Here is a 23,297-nt window from a genome sequence, read left to right on the forward strand (position 1 = left end):
CCCAGTATATTGGTGACTGAATTCTTGTTGTTTACTCGTCATATTTTGTTTATATTTATCAATCTATCGTGCCTACGCATTGGGTGCGCTTGTACACAGGCCGTGACGAAGTCGGTACCAGCAGACACTATCAAAGGCCTTGGTTTTGATGCAACTTGTTCTCTTGTGGTGTTAGACGGTAATGGACTTCCTGTGACGGTCAGTCCTACAGGTAATACCTACTTAAAATTCTTTATCGCTTCTTATAATGTCTGTTTCGAAGGATATTACCATTCCTTCTGTGCTGATGTGCCTACTCTGGTAAGAGTACCAGCTAGATGTTCATCCTCCAGCTGGAATACCATTATTCTGCCTGAATAATACCGTCAGGTTCATCTATTCTACCCAACTCTGGTGTTAGCTGGAGGTATCCTATTTCGATATACACTTTTAACCATGAAACCGAACCTGGCAGAAAGATCAATAGACATACTTGCTAGTCTTTAACACTCTTATATAATTAACAGCCTTATAAGAGGTACCTACAATGAGAGGTACCTTTTATCTATTAGTTAGACTGAATCAACTAGGTTAAAATTACTAGTATTACTCTAATTATTTACGTAAGTAATTGAGCTTACAGTTGTTTAAAGAAAAATATGTAATTGAGTTTTTTAACATTAAGCTGTATTAAACATTCTATACCAATTCTAAAAGTTATAGCCTCATGATGAAATGGGGTGCTCATGTGACAGTGTGAATTTCTTAGCTCTACACAGCACTGTACAGCTTTCACTCTTTGAGATGTTCTGTCTTTATTAATGCTGCAGTATGGGTACTTTTACGTAGTAACAGAAGCATATTGCATTGTGGGGTTCTTCCTTATCACTTTTGAATATAATCTCTGTTATTCAAAGTAGAGTTGTTATAACAATATTGAAGTTTGGTCCCTGAACATTAAGTAATAACACCTTTTAAAAGTTATATATGCTCACCATTTATTGTGCATTCATTTATATTACGATTGTTTTGAATATGGACAAAATTGTTGAAAATCATGAAATCCGTGGGTATTACATGAGAAACACTCAGCACATACCTGTTCAACATCACATGTGTTCACTTAGACTGTAGAGTTCTCAAGCAATGGACATTTGCCTTTTGGGATGGGAACATTTAGATACTGAAAATTTAATCACTAGGACAAGACTGAAAACTCACTACATAGTTGGATTCGACATGTTACAGCAGGGGTGGATGCAGGATTTTTTTCTGGAGGGGGGGGCACAAGGGTCTGACAGGTCTTCTCATATTTGAGATTAAAAACAAAATACAACAATTACTGTGGACAATTCCCTCTTTATTTTAATATGAAATTTATTAATATTAAATTAAACGATTGAGGCTCCATAATACACAAAATAAAACGAAGGGAATGATAATCGTATTAAAAATCTTGTCTATTTTTTAAGTGGCTGGGGGGCACATGCCCACGTGCCTCCCCCTAAATCCGCCTATGTGTTACAGTATGAACAGATTTTTGGAAAAATAATAACAAATTAACCTAAATGAATAATGATATGCCGAATATTATTATTATTATATTGCTTTTATTCTTGAGCTCATGTTTTAATTTTTATAAAAATGAAATTTTGAGTTTTCGGTCTTTTATGCAAAAAAAAAACGTGTGCAGACTTTTTCTGTTTTTCAGGCTTTTTACATGAAAATAAGATAATGAAAACACTGATCAAGTGTTAAATATTAATATTAAATGGAAAAATATTTAATAAAACATTTTAATAGATTTTAATTTTTAAAACAAGCCTAGAAAATTTGTGTGATTTGTTAGTTACAATACAAGACTTGTAGTAGGCGTCGGGGTTGTCTGCTAGCAATGAGAAGTCAATGTAGTAGTTTGGGACGATGTTTATTGATCCGTTCCGAATACAAGACTGACCTGCCGGCCGAAAGGCCGCAGTATTTATTCAGTTGGATCACTTCCAGAATATTCCATGTTACCGTTCTCGAACATGAAAGAAAATTCTACAAAAGAATCCTAGAAGGCAAGAAAAATCAATAAATAATTTCACTCTCCGGCACGGGGAATTGAACCCGGGCCGCCCACTTGGGAGGCGACCTCGCTACCGCTGGGCTAGCCGGCCTGTTGAGGGGAAGTGATGAGAGAGCACGCTTTATGTTGCCTCCGGGCAAGCGGTGTGGCGGCGAGGCAGGAGGTGCGGCCGCCACAGACTGTTATAGTATTGTGACTATAACTGTAATTACTATACTATATTTTTATTTATATTAATTTTGAATAATTCAATCATGTATAGTATATTTTGCTTAATCCATCTACTTCGGTTCTTTTATCACAAATTTGTGTGTGTTTACATCCATAAACCATTTATTCTTACAATGTTTTTGATATATCACATTCTGTATCTAAAATTTTAAAAATACTAAATTATTCTTTCAGCTTATCTTTTTATATTTACATAATTCATGTTCTTTACATCCTTAATCACTTGCTTTGTGTATCTCATTTTTGCCCTACCTCTGCCCTTCTTTCCTTACACCTGTCCTTCAACAATAATTTTCATTATTCCAGCCATTGATCCAGCCATTTAATTATCTCTTCTTCTTCCTATGGTTTTCAAAAGACTTCTCTTTTACCCTTCTCTTTTACTCCCACTTCTCACACAATCTATCCATCTCCATCATTCTTCTATAACGTCGCATTTTTAAAGCTTGCACCTTGATTTCTCCGCTGCTCTCTTCATCCATGCCTCACTCTCTCGAAAGAAAATACTCCAATTGTAAATCTTAATGAATTTCTTCTTAACTTCAATGCTTATACTTTCAGCTGTAAGAAAACTTCTTTTTTGTGAAATGTCCTTTATATTGGACTATTCTACTGACTTTTTATTTCTTCCATCATCAGTCCTTGGTCACTCTGCAGCTCAAGTAGCAGAGCTACCTCCTCAAGTTTGTTGTTTCCTAGTTTCAGTTGGTCTTTGCCTCTGTTCGTCTATTACACTCCAAAACTTAATTTTTCTTTGTGCTGATTTTCAGCTTGTATCTAGACATTATGTTTTCCATAGTTGATAGAATATTTTTCGGATCACTCTGTGTCTCTGCTATGTCATCGGCAAATCACAACATGGTAATTTTTTCACTGTGGATTTTCACTCTTACCCAGACCTTTCTCTTTTACTTAGTTGATAGTTTTCTGTATGAGCTCATTGAAAAGTACAGGGGATAGAGCACACCCTTGTCTTACTCCTCACCTTAATCTTACTTCACAGGTGGATCCAGATTTAATCGCAGCTACTTGGTTCTTGTATAAATTGTGGATAATTCTCTGGTCATTATAAAACACCCCGATATCTTCAAGGATTGCGAGCATTGCATTCCAATCCGCGTTATCAAAAGCCTTTTCTAAGTCCACAAGTGCAATGAATGAAGGTTTGTTCTTCCCCATCATATTCTCTATGAACAGCCGAAGAGCCTATATGGCATCCTTTTATCCTTGATTTTCCTAAATCCAAATTATTCTTCATCCAGTAACTCATCTGAATTCCATTCTATTCTTCTGTCAATTATTCTTGTTAATATATTTGTAAAAATGAGTCATTAGGCTGATAGTCCTAGTCTTCACATTTCTCCGCTCTCTTCTTTTTGGGAATAGGAATGATAATGTACCTCTCAAGTCCTTTGGGATGCTTTCTGTTTTGTATTTGTTGCAGATGGTTTTGTAGAACTGAGTCAATGTGTTTTCTCCAGCATTTTTAATTAGCACAGCAGGGATATCATCAATTGCGGATGCTGTATTCATCTGCATTTCTGTAGCTTTTCTTGCATTTCGACTTATTTTCTAAGTTATTTTTTGTGTGTAATCTTTCTTTATTGAGCTCTAAGACTTTATCCATGATCCATGAATTTTTCTTGGCAGCTTTTCTTCTCCCAAGAACTTCTTTTATATTCTCCTGTTTTAGTCCTCTTTAAATGTTTTTCCAGCTATCTCCAAATATTTCTGAGTAAAATCCTCTTTTATTTTACTATCCACTGCTTATTGAAATGCTAACTGATGTTGAGCCTCCTTCAGCTTTTTCTTCCTGCCATATGTTCTTCACAGTTCCTTAAGTTAATTTTTTTGTGTGATTTCATCATCACTAAATGATGGCCACTCTCAATTTCTGCCAGGCTGGGTAGATTTGACAATTTTCCAACTGGTTTCTAAATCTCTGCTTCACCAAGATATATTATATTTGAAATCTTCTCATGACTCCTTGAATTTTCTTTGTGTATCTGGAATGTTCCTTGCCCATATTCCTTGTAAACGTGTAATGATGTTGAAATAAATAGTTGGTAAACACAAGATTTATTTTTTTTGCAGAATTGCAGTAATCTTTCTCCTCATTCATTTCATTTATGTAATCTATATTCCCCAGTTAGGTATTCTTCTTTCCTGGCCTTCTCTGACCATGGCATGTTGATCACCTGGAATAATAAGGATCTATTCTCCTCTTAGCTGTTTGATTATGTTTGCAATATCCTCATATATGTCTTCTATCTCATCATCTTCATAGTCTGTAATTGGCATGTACACCTGTTCCACTGCAGTATCTACCATTTTGGTCTCGATCTAAACCATGGCTAGTCTTCCATTATACTGCAGACAGCTATTTACCCACATTCCAGCATTCCTTTTAACCATTATCCCCTACCCCAGCATTGCCATTTATCGATCTTATGTTTATCATTCTATTGTTTCCACTTCAAAAGTCTCCATCTTCAGGCCACTTTATTTCACTGTTTCCTAATACATCAAGGTTCATTCTCTCATTTCCACTGTCTAGTCAAGTCCTCAAGCCTACCGGAGGTTTGAAGCGATCTCATTTTGCTTGACCTAAAAAGCTGATTCTCCACATTTGGGGCTCAAGAACATTTTCAACATCTTTTGTGAGACATTTCACAAGTTATCATTCATTTATAAATCCTATGTGTTGTAAATGACTTTTTTTCACAGAAAATCAGATAGACGGGACTGAGTCAGAACAAAGCCAATTATTTGATGTAGATACACACTGGACTTTCCTGCAGATGTAAATGGCCTTAGAATTCAGTTACCGCTAGTGTGCAATCGAGAATGAATCACCTTTGTAGTTCTTGACCTTAAATTTCCAGTCATAACTTTCAGATGTGCCAAAATTAATTTCATGGGATACTAATGATTAGATTCCAGCAAATTCAAGTCTACTACATGGATCTCTTAATGTTTGACTGGCTCAAATACTATGTCATGAGGCAACCTTATGGTGGAGGTGACTGATATTGCAAGTAAATGAAGTCCCTTACTGAAGTAGCATTCTTGTATTCTCTCAATTGTATGCCCTATCCAAGGTGAGTGGGCAAGAGGGACGAGTGGCCTAATGCCCATCCCCCACACCGTGATGCTGCACTGCCCATCACCCCCACCCATGCTCTATATCAATTTATAGCTGAAAAAGATACGATAAATTGGACAAAATGCTTGTGTAAAAGGATTGTAACTTATTGTCAGCAAAATTTTTGGAAATGAATATTAAATTATGCGTTTGTAGATTTTCAAGCCCCAGCTCCTTAAAATGTGATGGTGCTAGTAACTAGGATTGTCCTAGAGGTCTAGGAGAGTCATTTCTGCAACTTTTTTTGCATGAGGTAGGTTCCTTGAAAAAAATGGATTTTTTCCAATCCATAGCATACAATTTTAAGCAAGAGATATGTATATCTATGCCTCAATTTATCTGTTTACAGTTCATTTTCAATGGGTCTATGAATGTAAGTATTCTGTTTTTTAATCCTATTATTCATTACTTTTTCTTTCTTAGGTAATAAAGAGCACAATGTGATTTTATGGCTGGACCACCGTGCTGAATTAGAAGCAAAGTTCATTAATAGTCTGAAGCATCCTGTTCTTCATTATGTTGGTGGTACTATTTCTCCGGAAATGGAAACTCCAAAGTTGCTGTGGCTGAAAAAGAATGCTAGAGAGTCATGCTGGAATCAAGCTCAGTATTTTTTTGACCTTCCAGATTTCTTGACTTGGAAAGCTACTGGTGTGCCTATCAGGTGATGTTTTTTTAGGGTTAAGCATATGTGTTTTCTTGGCAACATAGCTGGAATTCTTCTCAGATTGGGAAGATGAAAATTGTTATCAATTATTTGTCCATTTTTTTTCCAGAATGATACTCAGGAAAATTTTATTGATTATTAAAATAATTAATTAGTCTTAATATCAATTACTATCAATGGCAATGTTAAAATGGGCATTTAATTATGTTGAATCATAACTATTTTTCAAATACCTCTTTGATGTAGGTAAATACATAATTACTTGCAATTCATTCCATTAATTTGTTCTGACCATTAAACTTCCACTGTCTCACTTGCTTCAATTTTATGTCTTGCAGAATATTATAACTATTAACATGACTTTTTGTTGTGTAATATTTTTTCAACACATGCTCAAAACTACCACTAAATTTAAAAGAAATTTTCCGTGCTCTGCTGTCAATTAATCAATGTTAAGTCATAGTCAGCTAGGTGAGTACCAAACTAGTGTGACTTGCAATACCGCACAGCCCATTCTCTGTATATAATTACATCTTGCTTAACCTGGATCCGCCCAAAATATTTTTTTTGAGATTAATAATTCATATTCTAGGGGAATGGTAAGGGTCTCATTTTTACTACATTCTGAAAATATTTCGTTGATCGGTTGTGTAGTTTCCGAGATACAGGCTGTGACATAAATGTCACATTGGGCGGATCTGTTGTCTTTTGGTGCAAGGTAATATTTCCCCAGAAAAAGCAAATATTTTTCGCATTTGAGCTGCACTGTTCATTTAAATGATAAAAAACACTAGAAAAACATATTATTAATTACGTACACTATTTTCAAGCTTTTGTTTAAATTTAAAGTAAATTGTTTAAAAATTTAGCAATAATTTTCAGAGTTCCATTGCCCGCGATTCATAAATTTTTCGATGTAAATTGTGATTTTTTAAGATGTAGAAGTGTTTTGGATTTTTTCAATGCTATTTCACAAGTTTGGGGTATATTTAAATTTATAATGTTTATATTATAAACTTGTCAAATACACATCAAGAAAAATTATTTTAAATTTATGTATAAATTTAAGTTTTCGGCAGTAGTGTTATGAAATTACAGAACCTTGAATTGACACAATCAATGGATTTGTTGAAGGTACATTTAAATAATATTTTTACATGTCTAATAAGTAAAATAGTTGAAAATGCATTTCCCAATTTTGGAAAATATGTACATAGAATAAATATACATGTTTGAAAAATATTCTCACAACATATAAGGGCGTAATACCTTATAAAATTGAATTAAATTTGAATCAATTTGTTTCATATAAACTAAAGATTGCTTTAGAGTTCAATGCCGGTGTATACGTACCATTTTGAGTGGTAAGTAGTAAAGCAATATTTGTCCATATTTCATGCATCGCATGCAGTGCATTTGACGGAAGTGCAATGTTCTCCAGCACGGCGACGCAATCTTTTGAGACTAATTGATCATTAGCATCGTAACATATTTCACTGTCTGCCTCTGTTGAAAATGAAGTAGTAAGGCGGCTATACTTGCCTTTGCATCGATGTATGGTCAGTAATGTTTGCATTATTACACGCCTGATCTCTAATTGTGACATGCAATGACCAGATTTCGCTCGTGAACAGATTGTGAACAGCTACATCCAAAAGTCAAGGAAAATATTCCACCATTACCACCAAAACTGATTGTCCTCCGCCGAATGAATTACATGCAAGGATGGATACCAAAATACTCCACAATCATACTGCTGCCAAAAGAGTTTTTTCAGTGGGAAAAATCCCTCTGAAACGTTCTTTCAATTTAGTGATCTACGGCGAAGCTACCACAATTTGTCTATTATGTCGGGCATCGTATTGCCTGCACAGTGAAGGCATCTACTCATCACAAAGAACCTATTCCTTCGCTAGGCTACGGTAACCATTGAGTTGTGAGCACCCCCAGAATCTTCCCAGGAGCATCGCTTGGATGGAAACCAGTTACAACCTCATAACAGTAAAATCCCAATGAAAATTTTCATCTCCTCTTTAATGATGCTAGAAGATGAAAAAACAATAGAAGTAGCATATTTATCTAATTCTGCCATGAGAAAAAAGAATGTCATCCGAAAAAACTATTTAAAAAATTTCTACACCTAATTTTTCCCTCTATTCAGGAAGATCTGTTTCGGGGAATAACCTATTTCTTACAAAATGACCTTCTTGTCGCAAATTGGCAGATTCTCTTTTTACTTTTTTCTATTGGAGAAGTGATGTAAGCTTCATTGACTTCGAATCCTTTTCCTTACATCTAACTGGTACCGAAATACTTCAGGACTTCTCTTGAAATTCATTAGTATTATCATTATCAAGCTGCAAAACAAGCTCCACTCTTGCCCGAAGTTGTCTTCCCGTTAAATTTTCCACAAGTCCACCAGCCTGGTCATCTGCAATATCCTCATCAGTGACAATTGCTGCTTCTAGTAGCTCAAGGTATATTGTACTTCGTCAAAGTCTTCGTTTTCCGGAAGCTATTTGGCTTCACACAGTGTAATATCTCTGAGCTATCGATATCCCTATTATTAAAAAATTTAATTCAAAAGTAATTACCGGAATAAAAGTTAATAAATGCAAATTTATCGACTAATTGATAAATAAGTCTTTTGGCGGGAATACGAAGGATAAAACGTTGAAAATGGAATAAATTCTAACTAGAGCATAAAATTCGAAACTTTGAAAATTTGCATAGGGATCCGCCCAATGTGACATTTATGTCACAGTAACATTTATCAGAGTATATTACAGAAATGGAAAGCAATACCAAAAATATTAATGTATTATTAATAATTTTGTATCATTATGTTGATACATACCAAAAATTGTCGCTGTAGCGCATATAGTTAATGAAAAAATTAAATATTTACACAAAGCGAACGTCCATTTTTAGTGTCTAGGGAAGGCGCATAAGTACCAGGGTACTCAAAGGATAGGTCTTCACTCTCACTTGACAATTCTTACCTTGAATTAAAGCACTTAGCTTCTTCTTTCTTATAAGGTATAAAACACAAATATATACCGTGCCCGAACGATGCAAGAGCCATTACAGTGGAGCGATACAGGGTGTGACATTTATGTTACATTGGGCGGATCCAGGTTAAATGAACTTTTGTTGCACATTTCAAATGACCTAGCATATGAGTTTGCCAGTTATAGTTTTCAGTGATATCATTTGGTAATAGTTCCTTTCTCTGTGCTACAAGGATTTTAATATCAATCTTATATCATATACATGTGGTTTAGGCATGAAATGGTGGCATTTCTTAATATTGATATAATAGGACACTCAACTTCCTTCCCCTTACACTCTCAGCAGTGGTGTAGCCAGGAATTTTGTTCAGGGTGGTGGGGGTCCAAAACCAGGGGGAAAATTTTTTGAAAAACAGGGTACTGAGGGTTTTAAACTAATTTTAGCACTTTTCATAATCGAAAAAACTTCATTTGTTCAAGAAATATTTTGAAAATTCTTGATATTTCAATATTTTGTTTTCTTTTCGAAGAAAAATAATTGTGTTTTTATATTTTGGGGGGGTGTCTGGACCTCCCGAACTCTCCCCCTGGCTACGCCACTGACTCACAATTGGTAAAAGCAGTAAATTCTGGATGAACTTGGTGAAACTTTATGCTCTTCATAATGTTATGGTATACAATGAAACATGTCGTGTACCAATAAGTAAAGTACATAATTGTGTACTGTCTCATTTAATCAAAACGCAATAGTGATGTTCACAAAATCACATTTGTTGTGTAGGAGTTGATTTTTTGTGCATGTACATATATTGCATAAGTTTCCATTCATTCTTAACATGCAAATTAGTTGTGTAATTTTTTGTTTCAATTGATATTGATGATGAAAATTTTGTATGTAAAGTTATTTAGTAGCAGATGAAAAAGGCCTGATTTCAGCAATGTTATTCTATCTCAGGTCCCTATGTTCTGTTGTGTGCAAATGGACGTATCAGGCTGGCCCTGATGGAAATGAAGGATGGAGCGTAGATTACTTTCAGAAAATTGGTTTAGAAGATTTAGTGACCAGCAATTTTGAAAAAATTGGTAAGAATCCTATTTGAAATATGTAGTTTTACGTAATCTGATTTCTTCATTTCTAGTGGTTTGTGGTGACTCAAAGAAATATGGAAATTAAAAGTAGACCAAATAATGTTTGGAAAACTTTCATAATTTTTAATTCTTGAAATTAGATCTTCAAGGTTGAAAAGTTAACTTTTTTTTTATTGATTTACTAGTCAAATTCTGTCAATTCTCTCAAAAATTTCTATTGACCAATTGACATAGTGTAGAGGGAAGCATCTTTGAGAATTTCAGTTATGTTTTCTTTAATCTGTTTCTTGAGCAGAGAAAGGTTTTTTTTTGTGTAGTTGTCATAATATGATTTTCAGACACCCCATTAAATTTTTATGCAGATTGAAGTTCACCTCAGCAATGATGTTTCAACTTAAATTGATTTGATCTCCTCTCTGCTGCCATTGGCTACGCACCATAGGGACTTGGGCAATGCCAATTTTGGTATTTTCCAAATTTCAGGTGCTGTTGTGTTAACCAATGTAATTTGGAAATCTGCAATGTTTTTTAAATTGGGAATTTGATATGTTGTACCAAAATGAGATGAAATTGAAATTAAGTTTGCATAATTTTCGTATGATTTATAATGAATGATAAAGTAATTGTTTCTAAATTTACAAACATAGTCATAATTTTCCATTAGGTAGTACAGCATACTCCGTATTATCCGGGCTAATGATGGGGAAAGGTAGCTCGAATAATCAGAAAAGACAAACAATCAAAACTTTTAAATACTTTAATTTCTTGTAATTTTTTAAATTTACCCAAATCAAACAATCTATTATTATTATTTACGTTCATTGTCTGTTATTTTAGATTGCTTTCCGGAATCATAACGAGCTTTATTTTCCCGATCGTAACCTTTTCAGCGGCGATAATGCGATTGTACCTGTACTTCTACTGCTCCATGTTATACCTAGTTTCGAAAGACCATGCATCCGTGGCTGCGAGATCACGAATTTAGAAAAGTGGTTTGTATGAATGCTTCGAAACCACTCCGCGACATTGGAAACTAGACGTCAGGCACCACGCCACATAGTCGCATCTAGCACAAGTTGCCCGTGATGCAACTGCTGATATGTGATCACTGAGGTAATCGCGCACGACAATCGTTGAAAAAAAGGAGCACGTAACTCCCGTGAAGGTAATGGGCACGCGGTCATGCCATCGCACAGCAGCAATTATAGGAAACCAGGACTTATGACAAATTGTCTACGCTGGTGAGTGCCTGGCTATGACTCATGATATCTCTAATTCCACTTCCCTCGCTGCCTTCAATACTACTATTCCCTTTCTTTACAGTTTGACCTTGACTCATAGCGGCGTAAACATGCCCGAGTGCAACAAAATCTCCGGTTCCCTTGGGCCGTAGTCAACCGCATGCGAGGCCATGGCAATAATTGCGAATTGGCAGAATGAAATATGCAATTGAAGATAGTTAATAACATTTTTCCTAATTTACGATTGGTTAAACATTGAAGAATCTTTAAAAAATAAATAAGAGTTTTTTCCCACGGCTGATTGCCATCGGCAATGCTAGAGTAGTTCCTTGTTATCAAGTAAGTAAAATAATTCCATTTTAAGATGGGGATTCTAATAGAAATAATAACCCGGTGTCGCCTTACATTAAAATGCAAATATCTTGGTGCTTTTGCATCCAATTTTATTTTTTATATGAAGATAGCGGAAAACAACAAATGTGAACTTGTGCACGGATAAACCGCAGCTAGATAATTGGGAGTCTGCTGTATACTTATATCAAATTTGGATTTTTCATTACCATAATAAGTTATTTCTACGTAGCATAGGCACTGATTCACAGATATTTTAAATTTGTATAAGGAAGTATGAACGTCAACAATACAAATGTTGCTTGGATTCATAGCCATATCCATATTCTTTCTGTAACTTGTTCTGTGCAATTTGCTCTGGAAATTTTCAGTAGATCTTAGGTTTCTAGGGGGCACAAAAAAAGAAATCTGCTCCGGCAAGGATGGACCGTCAATTAGGTTATTCGTTAATTTATAAATGAAGATCATGTCAAAGCATTTTCACCTAAATGACAGTGAATTAGGGCCAGCAGATAAAAGGATTTCAAGGTAGTAAGTGGATGAGATGGGTATTCCCCTGTGGGATGAATAAAGTCTGAGGACACTGTGATGGATTTTTTCAATTAAAGAGTTAAGATGAGGAGATCAAATGGATGAACAGTGCTCCAGGAGAGGTCTCACAAGTGCAAATGGGGAATTCCACTGAAAATGGATGATTACAAGATAAAAAAGTATTCTTCATAAAGAAAATTGCAATAAAAGCAGTTCTTTTTTTACCTGCATATTATTCGTAAAATTCCACTTAGAAAATTGCATAATAATCTTGCGCTCCAAAAGACCCATCACCATGTTTGCTGAATATGACATCAGAGTCCAGTAAACAATTTATTTAGGCGGTTCCAGCCAATCTAATAGTAGAATATTATATATATATTTCTGCATGTTTTTGAGGATGGTAGCAAGAGTAATCTTCATATCTCAGTGTCTGTAATGACACTGCTTAAATACCTAATCGCCGTTCTGATGATAAAAAAATTTTGTCACGCCTATATTTGCTGCAATTAAAATAAGTCAAATATTTGTCGCCAAATGATCAAAATGAAGAAATATACTACCATGACGAAGCCTCAAACTCTGGCCCCCTGGATGAGAGCTGGAGATGCTGACCACTAGACCAACCGTCCTATCTGTAGAAAGCGGTGTTATTCTGGAATTATATAGAGCTTGTTAAAAATACCGCTCGAAAATTAAGTAATTACAGCCAAACTAAGGCCCATTCAATGGAACCTCTATCAGTTCATAGATGTGTTCACCATTCCGAATGCCATAAACAATACGGCATTGAAAAAGGTGGAGCAAGGTATGTGGCCCCCCCTTGTTAGTATAGTTTACTTCTTTTCAGAGCAATACATGTAAATTTCATCATCAGTCATGTGACAGATTTATATTGAATAATGGGCAGGGTTCAAGAATGTTTAAGAGAAAACGGGAAGATTCAGCACAGTGTGAAAAAATAGCACTTGTAACTTTTTCATCCTCCTCATCTATGATGATTTCTACTCTATAAGAGTTTGTTCTCACTTCATGCTCTAGTGTGACCTTAGCCCTAACAGTGCAAATGCTCAAATTTCTTTTCATTTGAACATATCCAACTGCTGAATCAGCATATGCTTCTCTTCCAGACCTAAGTAATGCTTAGTAAATCAGTGTCAAATATGTTCCATTGTATTTCTCCAAAGCATTAATTTCACATATACCAATGTTTTACCCAGTAATATTAAAAGCAATGAGTAAACGACAGAACTTAAATGAGATACAAACCAATCTCTAGATTACTAGCCTTTACGAAGTCACAGTCAGCCATTGTGCAGTGTGAACACCATAAAATATTTAAAATTATTTACAACTGTATTTGACACACCCTTCAAGTTCTGAGTCTGTATCACTGTTATTGTTTGTTATTGCCATGGAGCAAATCTGCTTACTTGCATTCTGACACCACGCGTCGTTTTTGCGGTGTGAAAGAATTTTGTCATTTTCGTGAACTTTGAAGCTCTGTACCAACAAGAATATTGAGAATTATAAAGTCATATTTTGCAAACCTTAATAAAGTTAACTTACCTATCAATATAAGTCAAAAAATTACTATTTTATATTTACGAAGCCCCATTTAATAATTTGCGAGAAAAGGGGTATTTAGCTTTGAACTATGTTGAGAAATAAAACCAAACATTCTGAGAGGTTTGCTGCAACTCCTGGAGACATTATAATGGAATGACAGAGCCTGAAAGAGGATGTCGACTCCTAGATAAAATAAAATTTCCCATGTGACCAAAATTTGTGAACAAATTGTAATTCTATTTAGCATGTATGTAGTTCTAAAAAACTTTGGATCATTTCTCCTTTTATAGCCCTGCACTTTCTATGAGTAATGATGTGTGAACATAATTGTGTTCCCCAGCATCCATAATATATGGCATTGAGAATTGTCTTAGGATATTATTTTTGTGATATCTCTCTATGAAGTACATTCTTGTATACTTGCAAATTGTTGGAAAATTATTAGCAATTTTTGCAGTCATTTTTTAATGTTAACACATAATCTTTCTTCCAGGATCAATAGTAGTCCCACCAGGCACACCAGTTGGATCAGGTCTTTCCCAAGATGTTGCAAAATTGTTGAATCTCATGCCAGGAACTGCTGTTGGCTCTTCCATGATAGATGCTCATGCTGGTGCTCTTGCAACGATGGCCTGCTCGCCTCCTCCTTCCATTCCATATGTTAAAATGGAGGATCGCCTAGGTGGTTATAAGTTACCTTTATTCTCAAAAATTAGTAGTTAAGTAGTTTTTTATTCCTCAAGTTTAACTCAATTTAACCCCTGGAATGCATTTCTTCCTGCAATATATGCAGTGAATCCAGAAATTTTGTGATACTCTTAAAATTTAAGTTCTTGGTGTCTAATTCTGTTTGCATTGAGTAAATAATTTTTCATATGAATTTTTGGTCCAAATATTAATAATTATGATAAGGTCATAAATTATATAATACAATAATGGCTCATTCTATTAAGTTGCTCCTAGTTTTCGTTATTGAACAATGTTCTCTCTCATCTACCATGTTGAGGACTATTAATGTCCTGCTTTCCTCTTACTTCCTTCTTAAGCACTTCATAAAGGCCACTGCACACCAAAAAAAGTTGTGTGAGCTGCCCAACCCTAATAAAGAATATCTGAACCAGTGACGTTATGGCAGTGATGTATAGCAGTGCCAGAACGCACTTACCTTAACTATATTTAGAAGTGAAATATCACTGTGTTTTTTTTACTATAAGTTATTATTTATGTTTTATAACATTTTTTTGTTTTGGCAACATATGTACATATTAGAAATTTTGAGGCAACAAAATTGATAAAAAGAGTTATTTGACAATAATGACTTTAGCTAATTAGTGCCGGAACAGCGTTCTGGAACCATGATAACACTGATCTGAACCCCAGAAACCATAAGGCCGAAGTGCAAAAATGAAATTTTCAAGATAACTTAAACTAAAACTCCAAGCCATGAACTTCTTTGCTCAGTTGCTGTAAGAGCACCTTGATAAATGTGAGAACCTATCTGGGTATGTCATTGGATCTCTTGGCCACTCAATAGAATGGTGCATTTTGTTGGAATCTACCAAGTTTCTCAGGCAACAATCACTTCAAAGAATATTAGCTATACGGAATTTACACTTTGGTAGTATGTCTCTCAGGGCTGCTGTTTGCTCTTCTCCATGGAACGGGATCTTGGCATGGCCATTTTGGCGCAGCCATCTTGGCACAATGCCATCTTGGCGTGGGCCACCTCAGTATGGGATATTGGGTGTCTTCCTTTTCACTCTTGCTTGCTTACCTTGCTTCATTATATTGTAATTTTGCTTCAAATATTATTTTGCTCATGAAAGTGAACAGAGGTAAAATATAAATGCCAGCACATTACGATGCCAAATGGCTGTAAATGCAATTTCACTCATCTGTATGTACTATATGGAGTCGAGGACACCATATGGTGTTTTAGGGTTGATTCCTCAAGTTTAACTTAATTTAACTAATCATGTATTTACTTTTTAGTTAATCATTTCAGAAGCATCTAAATGCAGGTAGAAGGCAAAGGGTAGAAAATTTGCCGTTTGCCGATCGTATTCACCAAGACTACATACTTGAACCATTCATGTACCTTGAACCAATATAACTTGAACCATTTCCTTCATTTAGTTTTATCAGAAAATTTGTACAATTGAAATTGTGTTAAATGTTATGTAAAATTCTTAATAAAAGTGTAAGTATTCATGACATGTGTACCATAAAGTAAATGCCTATAAACATGGAAAAATTGTAGCATTATAATAACACCGCCAAGATTTTCTATAACTCCGAAATGACATGGTTTTAAAACGAATTTTAGCGGAAAATAAAATAACTTTCACAGACCTTTACTAATAGGTGACTCATGCAGCAGTTGACCTCTAGAAACAGGGAACTTTGAAGCAGGTAAGTTGAAATAGGTCAGCGGGTGAGAAAGGGGGAAGCATGAAAAAAGGTTTCTTTTGTTCTCGTGTAACTTGATATTTTCTTTCGAAATTAAGGTCTTCGTAATATGATCCATGTGCAAGCTGGAATCTTTTGTTTAATTTTGGAGAAAAGGAAAGCTTAGAGGGGGGAGGCGAGTGCTGGATGGAGGGGAATAGCGGTTCTTGGGAAATGTGCTCATGTTACTATGCTACGGCATTGAGCTTCTCCCTATGGTAGTTTCATCTTGTGGGGAAGATCCAAACTATGTGACTGTCATTATTAGCCATAAATGACACATTGTATATATTTCGTCTCATTTTCGTCAAACGATGGATGCAGGAAAATCATATGTCGGGACCGCTATTATTCAACACTGATATTCGAGCTATGATTTACTATTCCAATTCGAGAAATCTGCTATTTGACCCATCTCTACTTTTTAATGATTCTTCGTTTTAATGATGTTATTTTTAATTACAGTTTTAACAATGTTATTGATGCAAATGATTTCATTAAAATTGAAATAAAAAGTTGATTCAAAAATGTATTTTGTATATACCTATTTATTTATGTATTCATCGAGTGAAATAGATGAATTGCATTTAATATGCTTTGCGCAATTCTATTTTTCAAGGTATTTGAAAATTGAGATATTCGAGTATTTGAGCTATGATTTACTATTCAATTTCAATATTCGAATTCGCGAAATCTGCTATTCGACCCATCTCTAGTTTAAATAAAAACAGATTGTTAGATTTATGTGAACTATGAATATTTAAAGATATTAAAGTGAAAGTTAGGATTATTCGTGTTTTCGGATTATTTTTGCCGCCTCTCCCCATCGTAAGCCCGAATAATTGGGAGTTGAATTCTGAATAATTAAATGAATTTTATTATTTTTATCCTAATTTTGTTTCCTAGAAAATCTTATTCTTTATTTTCATTCCTTTCAGGACTAATATGTGGGACATCAACGTGTCATATGGCTCTAAGTTATGGGGATCCATTGTTTGTGGATGGTGTTTGGGGACCATACTGGAGTGCCTTGTTACCAGGTGTTTGGCTGAATGAAGGGGGCCAAAGTGCTACAGGGAAGTTGATCGATCATTTGGTGTCATCGCATCCTGCCAGCAGCTCTATAATGGCCAAATTACCTCCTAACAAGTGTGTCCATATCTTTCTTACGATTTGAATGTTTTATAAAATGTTACCTGTGTGGAATAAAATTCAAGATTTGGTGTAATTTAAAAAAATCAATTTCATCATTATTTTTGGAATGTCTTAACTTTAAGGTTTGATTGAAGTCCTGAGAGGCGAATACTACAAGTTTTGATTTTTCATCTTACATAGACATGATAAATGTAAACTGAATTTTGTCTCTTATAATGTGTAGTGCAACGAGTAGTGTCTTAGACTTTATTTAGAAAGTAATACTATGATGTGAAGTAATTATTTTGCTTGGCAGTTCTGAAAAATTATATGTATCACAGTGTGAAATGAAATCTGTTAAGTGATTCCACATATCGTCATTTACAACCTTAGATTTTGTTTGTGATATGATTCATACAATGATAGGATGTTGATATCCATACAGCTATTCTGACCACTACATATTTTGCATTCTTGAATAAATTACATTGCATTTAACCCCTGCTCTATAAATTGACATCAGATGTGATATCTTCATACAAATTAGAAATTTAGTGGTCTCAACTGTTCAACTGAGTGTCATTTTGAAGTCAGGCTTAGTGAGGATGTTAGAGAGTGGTCCTGATGACAAGATTTGTTTTTAAGCATTGTTGCACTCCAAATAAATAAATTCTCTTTTCATGAAAGTCATCTATCCTAAAAGGAAGTTAATAGCAAGATAACTTAGAATTTCTGTCGGAGGAAGGATTTGTGTAAGCATAAGTAATAAAGAGATACCAGAGTAATAACTCCTTCTATATAACACAGACATCAATTGGTATTGCAATCGTATTTCCCAAAGATGAGAACTATTTCAATACTCTTAACTTTTAGAAACTAGATAATATGTCCCAGCTGGCAAACCCTGGAAGCCTTTATCTGACTTAAATTAACATTTCTTTTCCCAGGCATATTCAAGGGTATTTAAATGAACTTTTAGCCAGAATGGCTGCTGATAAAGGACTTCCCAGTGAAGCTGAGTTGACTAATGATTTTCATGTTTGGCCTGACTTTCACGGAAATCGTTCACCATTAGCTGACCCATCACTGCTGGGAATGGTAAGCTTCTTCAGGACTTAAATGAAATTTCTTATTGCCTCATTTTCTTTCATACCAGAGGCATTTATTTACCTTTTGTCATTTTTAGATATCAGGCTTGGGGTTGTCCAGTAATGAAGAGAGTTTGGCTTTATTGTATTTGGCAACTGTTCAAGCTCTGGTGGTGAGTACTTGTGATTTATACTGCATTTTTAGAAATAAGGAACAATTTACTCATCATGAATTTTAAGTGTGATATAAGAATGCAATCAGTGGGGTTTTCACTTATTAATGTATTTTTCTACTTTATTGATAATATTATTAAATTGGGTAATTAATATTTAGTTAAACTAGTACACAGTTAAATCATCTAGATCGTACAAAGTGTTTGAATTTAGATATACATATTGTGACGGAACATGAAACGCCACATATTTTATAGGGTGGTGAGGGCATCAATAGTCCCGAGTACGGAATGATCAAACCATTGTTGATTACTTTGAGACACAAAAAAAATATATTTTCCACTTGCATAACATACACACACATTTATCGAAATTAATTACCCTGATGAAGATGAGGTGAACGAAAAATGCACAATATGATATGATTCAATTACCCCCCTCCAAAAACAAAAAGAACAATTCGTGATTTATAGAATATGTGGGCTGAGTTTACAATATGCCCAAATCAAGTCTTTAGGCTGCTTTCGTGATCGCACTGAATCAGATTTCTGACAATGAGTCAACAGTTTGTTGATAGATACGGCGCACCGGGACAGAGAGAGAGAACCAATATTCTGGCTACACAATTTGGGAAGTAATTTGGGTCTGGGCGAACAAGCAGGAGGACGGGTCGCTAACTGCGACGTTCTTACGGTTTCGTCGGAGCCTGAGCAGTAGGAGCCGTCAATGATGCGACGAGTTGGACCCAAGTGTCCGCGGGATCGAGGGCTGTCTTCCTCCCGACCTCTGGGTGTTGGTCCCGTCTGTTGGTCGTCTGCAATCTCGCTCCGCTTCTGGCTATCTCCGTAGAACAATCTCGTCCTCCAACAGCACTCTCTGGTCACCCCCAGAATGACGACCATCAGGCATGTCACCACTATCGTTCTCTCCTCGTCGACCGGGCTAGGATATCTCGCCTTTAGGCTCTCTCTCTCCGCAGATTTATACTCATCTGGAGGGGAATGATGCACAAGGGATGGGGTTTTTTGAGGTAAGAGGGGTTTCACTTGTGCCTCTCCGTCGAGTGGGGCAACCATCGGTCCGTGCTGACCAACACAAAACACTCATGAATCACATATACCTCATGCCCGGGGCATGACAATCTATCCACACACACACAGTCATAAGCACGCTCACCCACACATATGCGATCATCCCCTGCTCGGGTTATTGCTCAGCAAAAGAAATACCGGAAATATGGTCGGTATGTCACAATATAATGAATACTTTCCCATGATGTGTCATTTTGGATAAAGATACAATGGTTAACTATGTAATTAATATACATATTTCTTCACCTCTCAGAAACTTGGGAAGTAAATTTTTAAGGCATTGTTCAGAAATCATTTTTTTTAAACTGACATTTATATATATTTATTTCAAAAGGTACCATTATATCTAGTGGTAAAGGGTAATGAGGTCCTCGTCTCCTACTTCTTGAATTTTGGGTTCAAGGCTAACTTTCTGGAGGGTTTCATTTTACCTGCCAATTTATGAATTTGCAACCATCTAGATATGCACGTAGTTATGAAATACTATATGAAAATACACTCTACATAAAGTATCTGCATGTTATTTATCCTAAGTTATGCAGATGCCCTTGAAAATGAAATTTAAAAATTGAATCAATGAGTGTATCAATTAATTTCTTATGTCTTAGCTAGGGTATTTTACGACTAATTTCTTGTCAATGGCAGGTTTAGGTGGGGGGTTACTACTGTAGTCACTGGAAAAATTGAGATGATATTAATCTTTAAGGTGGCCCTTCACTGAAAGTTTTTATTTTGCCAGCTCAACAAAAATGTTTAAGAATAATTAAGATGCATGTACCTAAAAGCGTTTTGCCTACGCATATAAAACCTCAGTTGCATTGTTGCGGACAGGTATGGCATTCCACCAAGGTACCGCAGAAAGTAAACCCTCCAAAACAATTACCATGATCTGCCCCTGTTAGCTCTGCGTGCATATTTCAATTTTAGACCGAAATTAGAAAGTAATTAGACAGAAATTAGTAAGCAAGAAATTAGAAAGACCAAGAGTAGTGGAAATCCCCTTTCTTTCTCTTTTTTCAGTATGGCACAAGGCATATCATAGAGAAGCTAGAAGAAGGTGGTCACAGTGGAATAAAGGCTTTAGCAATTTGTGGTGGGTTGGCTCAAAACAGTTTAGTTGTCAAAACACATGCTGATGCCCTTAATCTGCCAATAATTTGCCCAATAGAAACTGAGTCAGTTTTAGTAGGGGCAGCTATACTAGGAGCAAATGCTTATGGAGAAAATTCTTCCTTGAATCAAACTGCTCAGTCTATGGGTGGCATGGCCACAGCTGTTCTTCCACGTGGTGATGCATTGAAAAGGTAGGTTTTATACTTTTATCATTTTTTTTATTAATAACTTTTTGTCATGGTGAAGGCTTTGCTAGGATTTACTTCAGAATCATCTGAGAGGATGGAGTGAGCATTGGAAGAGGAGAAATCTCGGCAGCCCACCCTGATCAGCATATTCTGACTAATATGCATTAATTTTTGGGAGGTTAGGTGCCATCCATTAGCAATGCCCATAATTGGTATATTGGTATTCTTGGCCATTGCATATTTTTTCTTTTTATTCCAGAATGTATTAAACACTCTTTTCCCTCATTGTGCAATGTATAAATCTTGTCTCGTTCAGATGGTAGTTTCTCGAGATTATTGTTGTAATATTCTACTGATTAAGGTAGGTCTCCACGGAGTGCTTAAGAAGAATTCTGGGAGCATCCCCTTCCATCAAGCACTTCCCTCTTCAATTCACAATAAGGCCCACTCCCTTTTATTCTATCTAAAAACCCTACTCTTTTCCTTCCTCTCCCTTGTTTACCTAACATTCTACCCTCTAACTCTGTTTTCAACATACCATCCCCACTAAATACTCTCTCCATCCATACCTTCTCTCTCCTCCGTATCTCATCTAAAAGCTGTCTCTCCTCACCCACCATGTCCAGCACGTCCTCGTTCCTCCTCCTCTCCGTCCACTTCACCTTCTCCATTCTTCCCCACACCCACATCTGGAATGCCTCCTATCTTCTGTCGTCCTCCTTCCTAAGTGTCCACTTTTCTGCACCATGAAGCACTACACTCCAGATCAGACTCTTCACTAATCTTTTCTTTAAATTCTTACAGAGCGAACCTCTCATAAGCTCTTTCCTGTTCATTAATGCCTCCTTCACTAATGCAATTCTCTTCCTGTCGCCTTACTGCTGTACCGTTTTCCTCTAACATGCTGCATATACGAGGTCTGTTCAAAAAGTACCCGGAATTTTTAAATTTCGCGGGTCTAGAGAGTCCGATTGTCGAAATTTTTTTATATTGTGTTTGTACATGCCCCTAAAGTATGATAAAATTTTCAGCCATATTCACTGTTTACTTTGTCTGTGGTAGTCGCTAAGGTTCGATGTGTTTTTATGAGCTCGGCGATTTTTGCTTGTTTAAACAATGGAAGAATTGAAGAGTCAAAGAATTTGTATAAAATTTTGCGTAAAAAATTAAATAAAGTGTGACAAAGTGTGTGAAATGTTACAAAAAGCCTATGGTGAGTCTGCTATGAAGAAAACAAGTGTTTAAGAGTGGTATAAGCGTTTCCAACATGGCCGCAAAGACGTTGAAGATGACGAACGCTCCGGTCGATCCAGCACGTCAATAATCGATGAAAATGTGGAAAAAGTGGAAAAAATTGTTATAAATGATCGCCAAATAACAATTAGAGAAGTTGCTGATGAAGTTGGCGTATCAATTGGCTCAATTCATAACATTTTTTCAAAAGTTTTGAGCATGAAACGAGAGGCAGCAAAATTCATCCCAAAACTGCTGAATTTTGACCAAAAAAAACAATCACAGGAACATCGCTCAGGAGCTGTTAAATTACGTCAACGACGATCCAAGTTTGCTTGAATGGGTCATAACTGGTGATGAAACATGGGTGTACGGTTATGATGTCGAAACCAAAGCACAATCGTCCACCTGGAAGCATTCAACGTCACCAAGAGCGAAAAAAGCACGTCAAGTTCGATCAAATATCGAGGTTTTGCTAACTGTTTTCTTCGATTATAATGGCATAGTGCATCAAGAGTTCTTACCACAAGGTCGTACGGTTAATAAGGAGTATTACCTTGAAATTATACGACGCTTGCGTGAAGCAATCCGAAAAAAACGCCCCAATTTATGGAAAAAGAATTCATGACTTTTGCACCACGATAACGCACGTGCTCACTCGTCGTTGCTTGTTCGTAATTTTTTGGCCAAAAACAATACCGTAGTCATGCACCAACCTCCATATTCACCAGATATGGCTCCGTGTGACTTTTTCCTGTTCCCAAAGTTGAAGATACCCATGAAAGGACGGCGTTTTTCCTCAATAGGGTGGTTTCCTATTATTTTTTTATTGCCTTAATCGAAAGATTATTACTCCTGGAGTACGTATTTCACGCTTTTAGATTTTTAAATGATAATATCTATTTTTCGCGATTAAATGAAAAGTGAAAATTTTCAAGCGCGC

The 23,297-nt window shown here is 35.9% G+C and overlaps 1 protein-coding gene across 1 annotated transcript in view; it reads left to right on the plus strand.

The window, feature by feature from the left end:
- The window catches only part of LOC124159210 (FGGY carbohydrate kinase domain-containing protein), a 37,784-nt gene that overhangs the window by 416 nt on the left and 14,071 nt on the right, over positions 1 to 23,297 (plus strand). Inside the window, exons 2-9 of the mRNA XM_046534860.1 lie at positions 100 to 211; positions 5,850 to 6,090; positions 10,060 to 10,187; positions 14,379 to 14,567; positions 17,272 to 17,482; positions 18,415 to 18,565; positions 18,654 to 18,728; positions 20,841 to 21,124. Coding sequence (XP_046390816.1) covers positions 100 to 211; positions 5,850 to 6,090; positions 10,060 to 10,187; positions 14,379 to 14,567; positions 17,272 to 17,482; positions 18,415 to 18,565; positions 18,654 to 18,728; positions 20,841 to 21,124 — 1,391 coding nt within the window. The remainder of the gene's footprint in view (positions 1 to 99; positions 212 to 5,849; positions 6,091 to 10,059; positions 10,188 to 14,378; positions 14,568 to 17,271; positions 17,483 to 18,414; positions 18,566 to 18,653; positions 18,729 to 20,840; positions 21,125 to 23,297) is intronic.

This window comes from Ischnura elegans, chromosome 5 (assembly GCF_921293095.1).
Source record: "Ischnura elegans chromosome 5, ioIscEleg1.1, whole genome shotgun sequence".
In the NCBI taxonomy this organism is placed as follows: domain Eukaryota; kingdom Metazoa; phylum Arthropoda; class Insecta; order Odonata; family Coenagrionidae; genus Ischnura; species Ischnura elegans.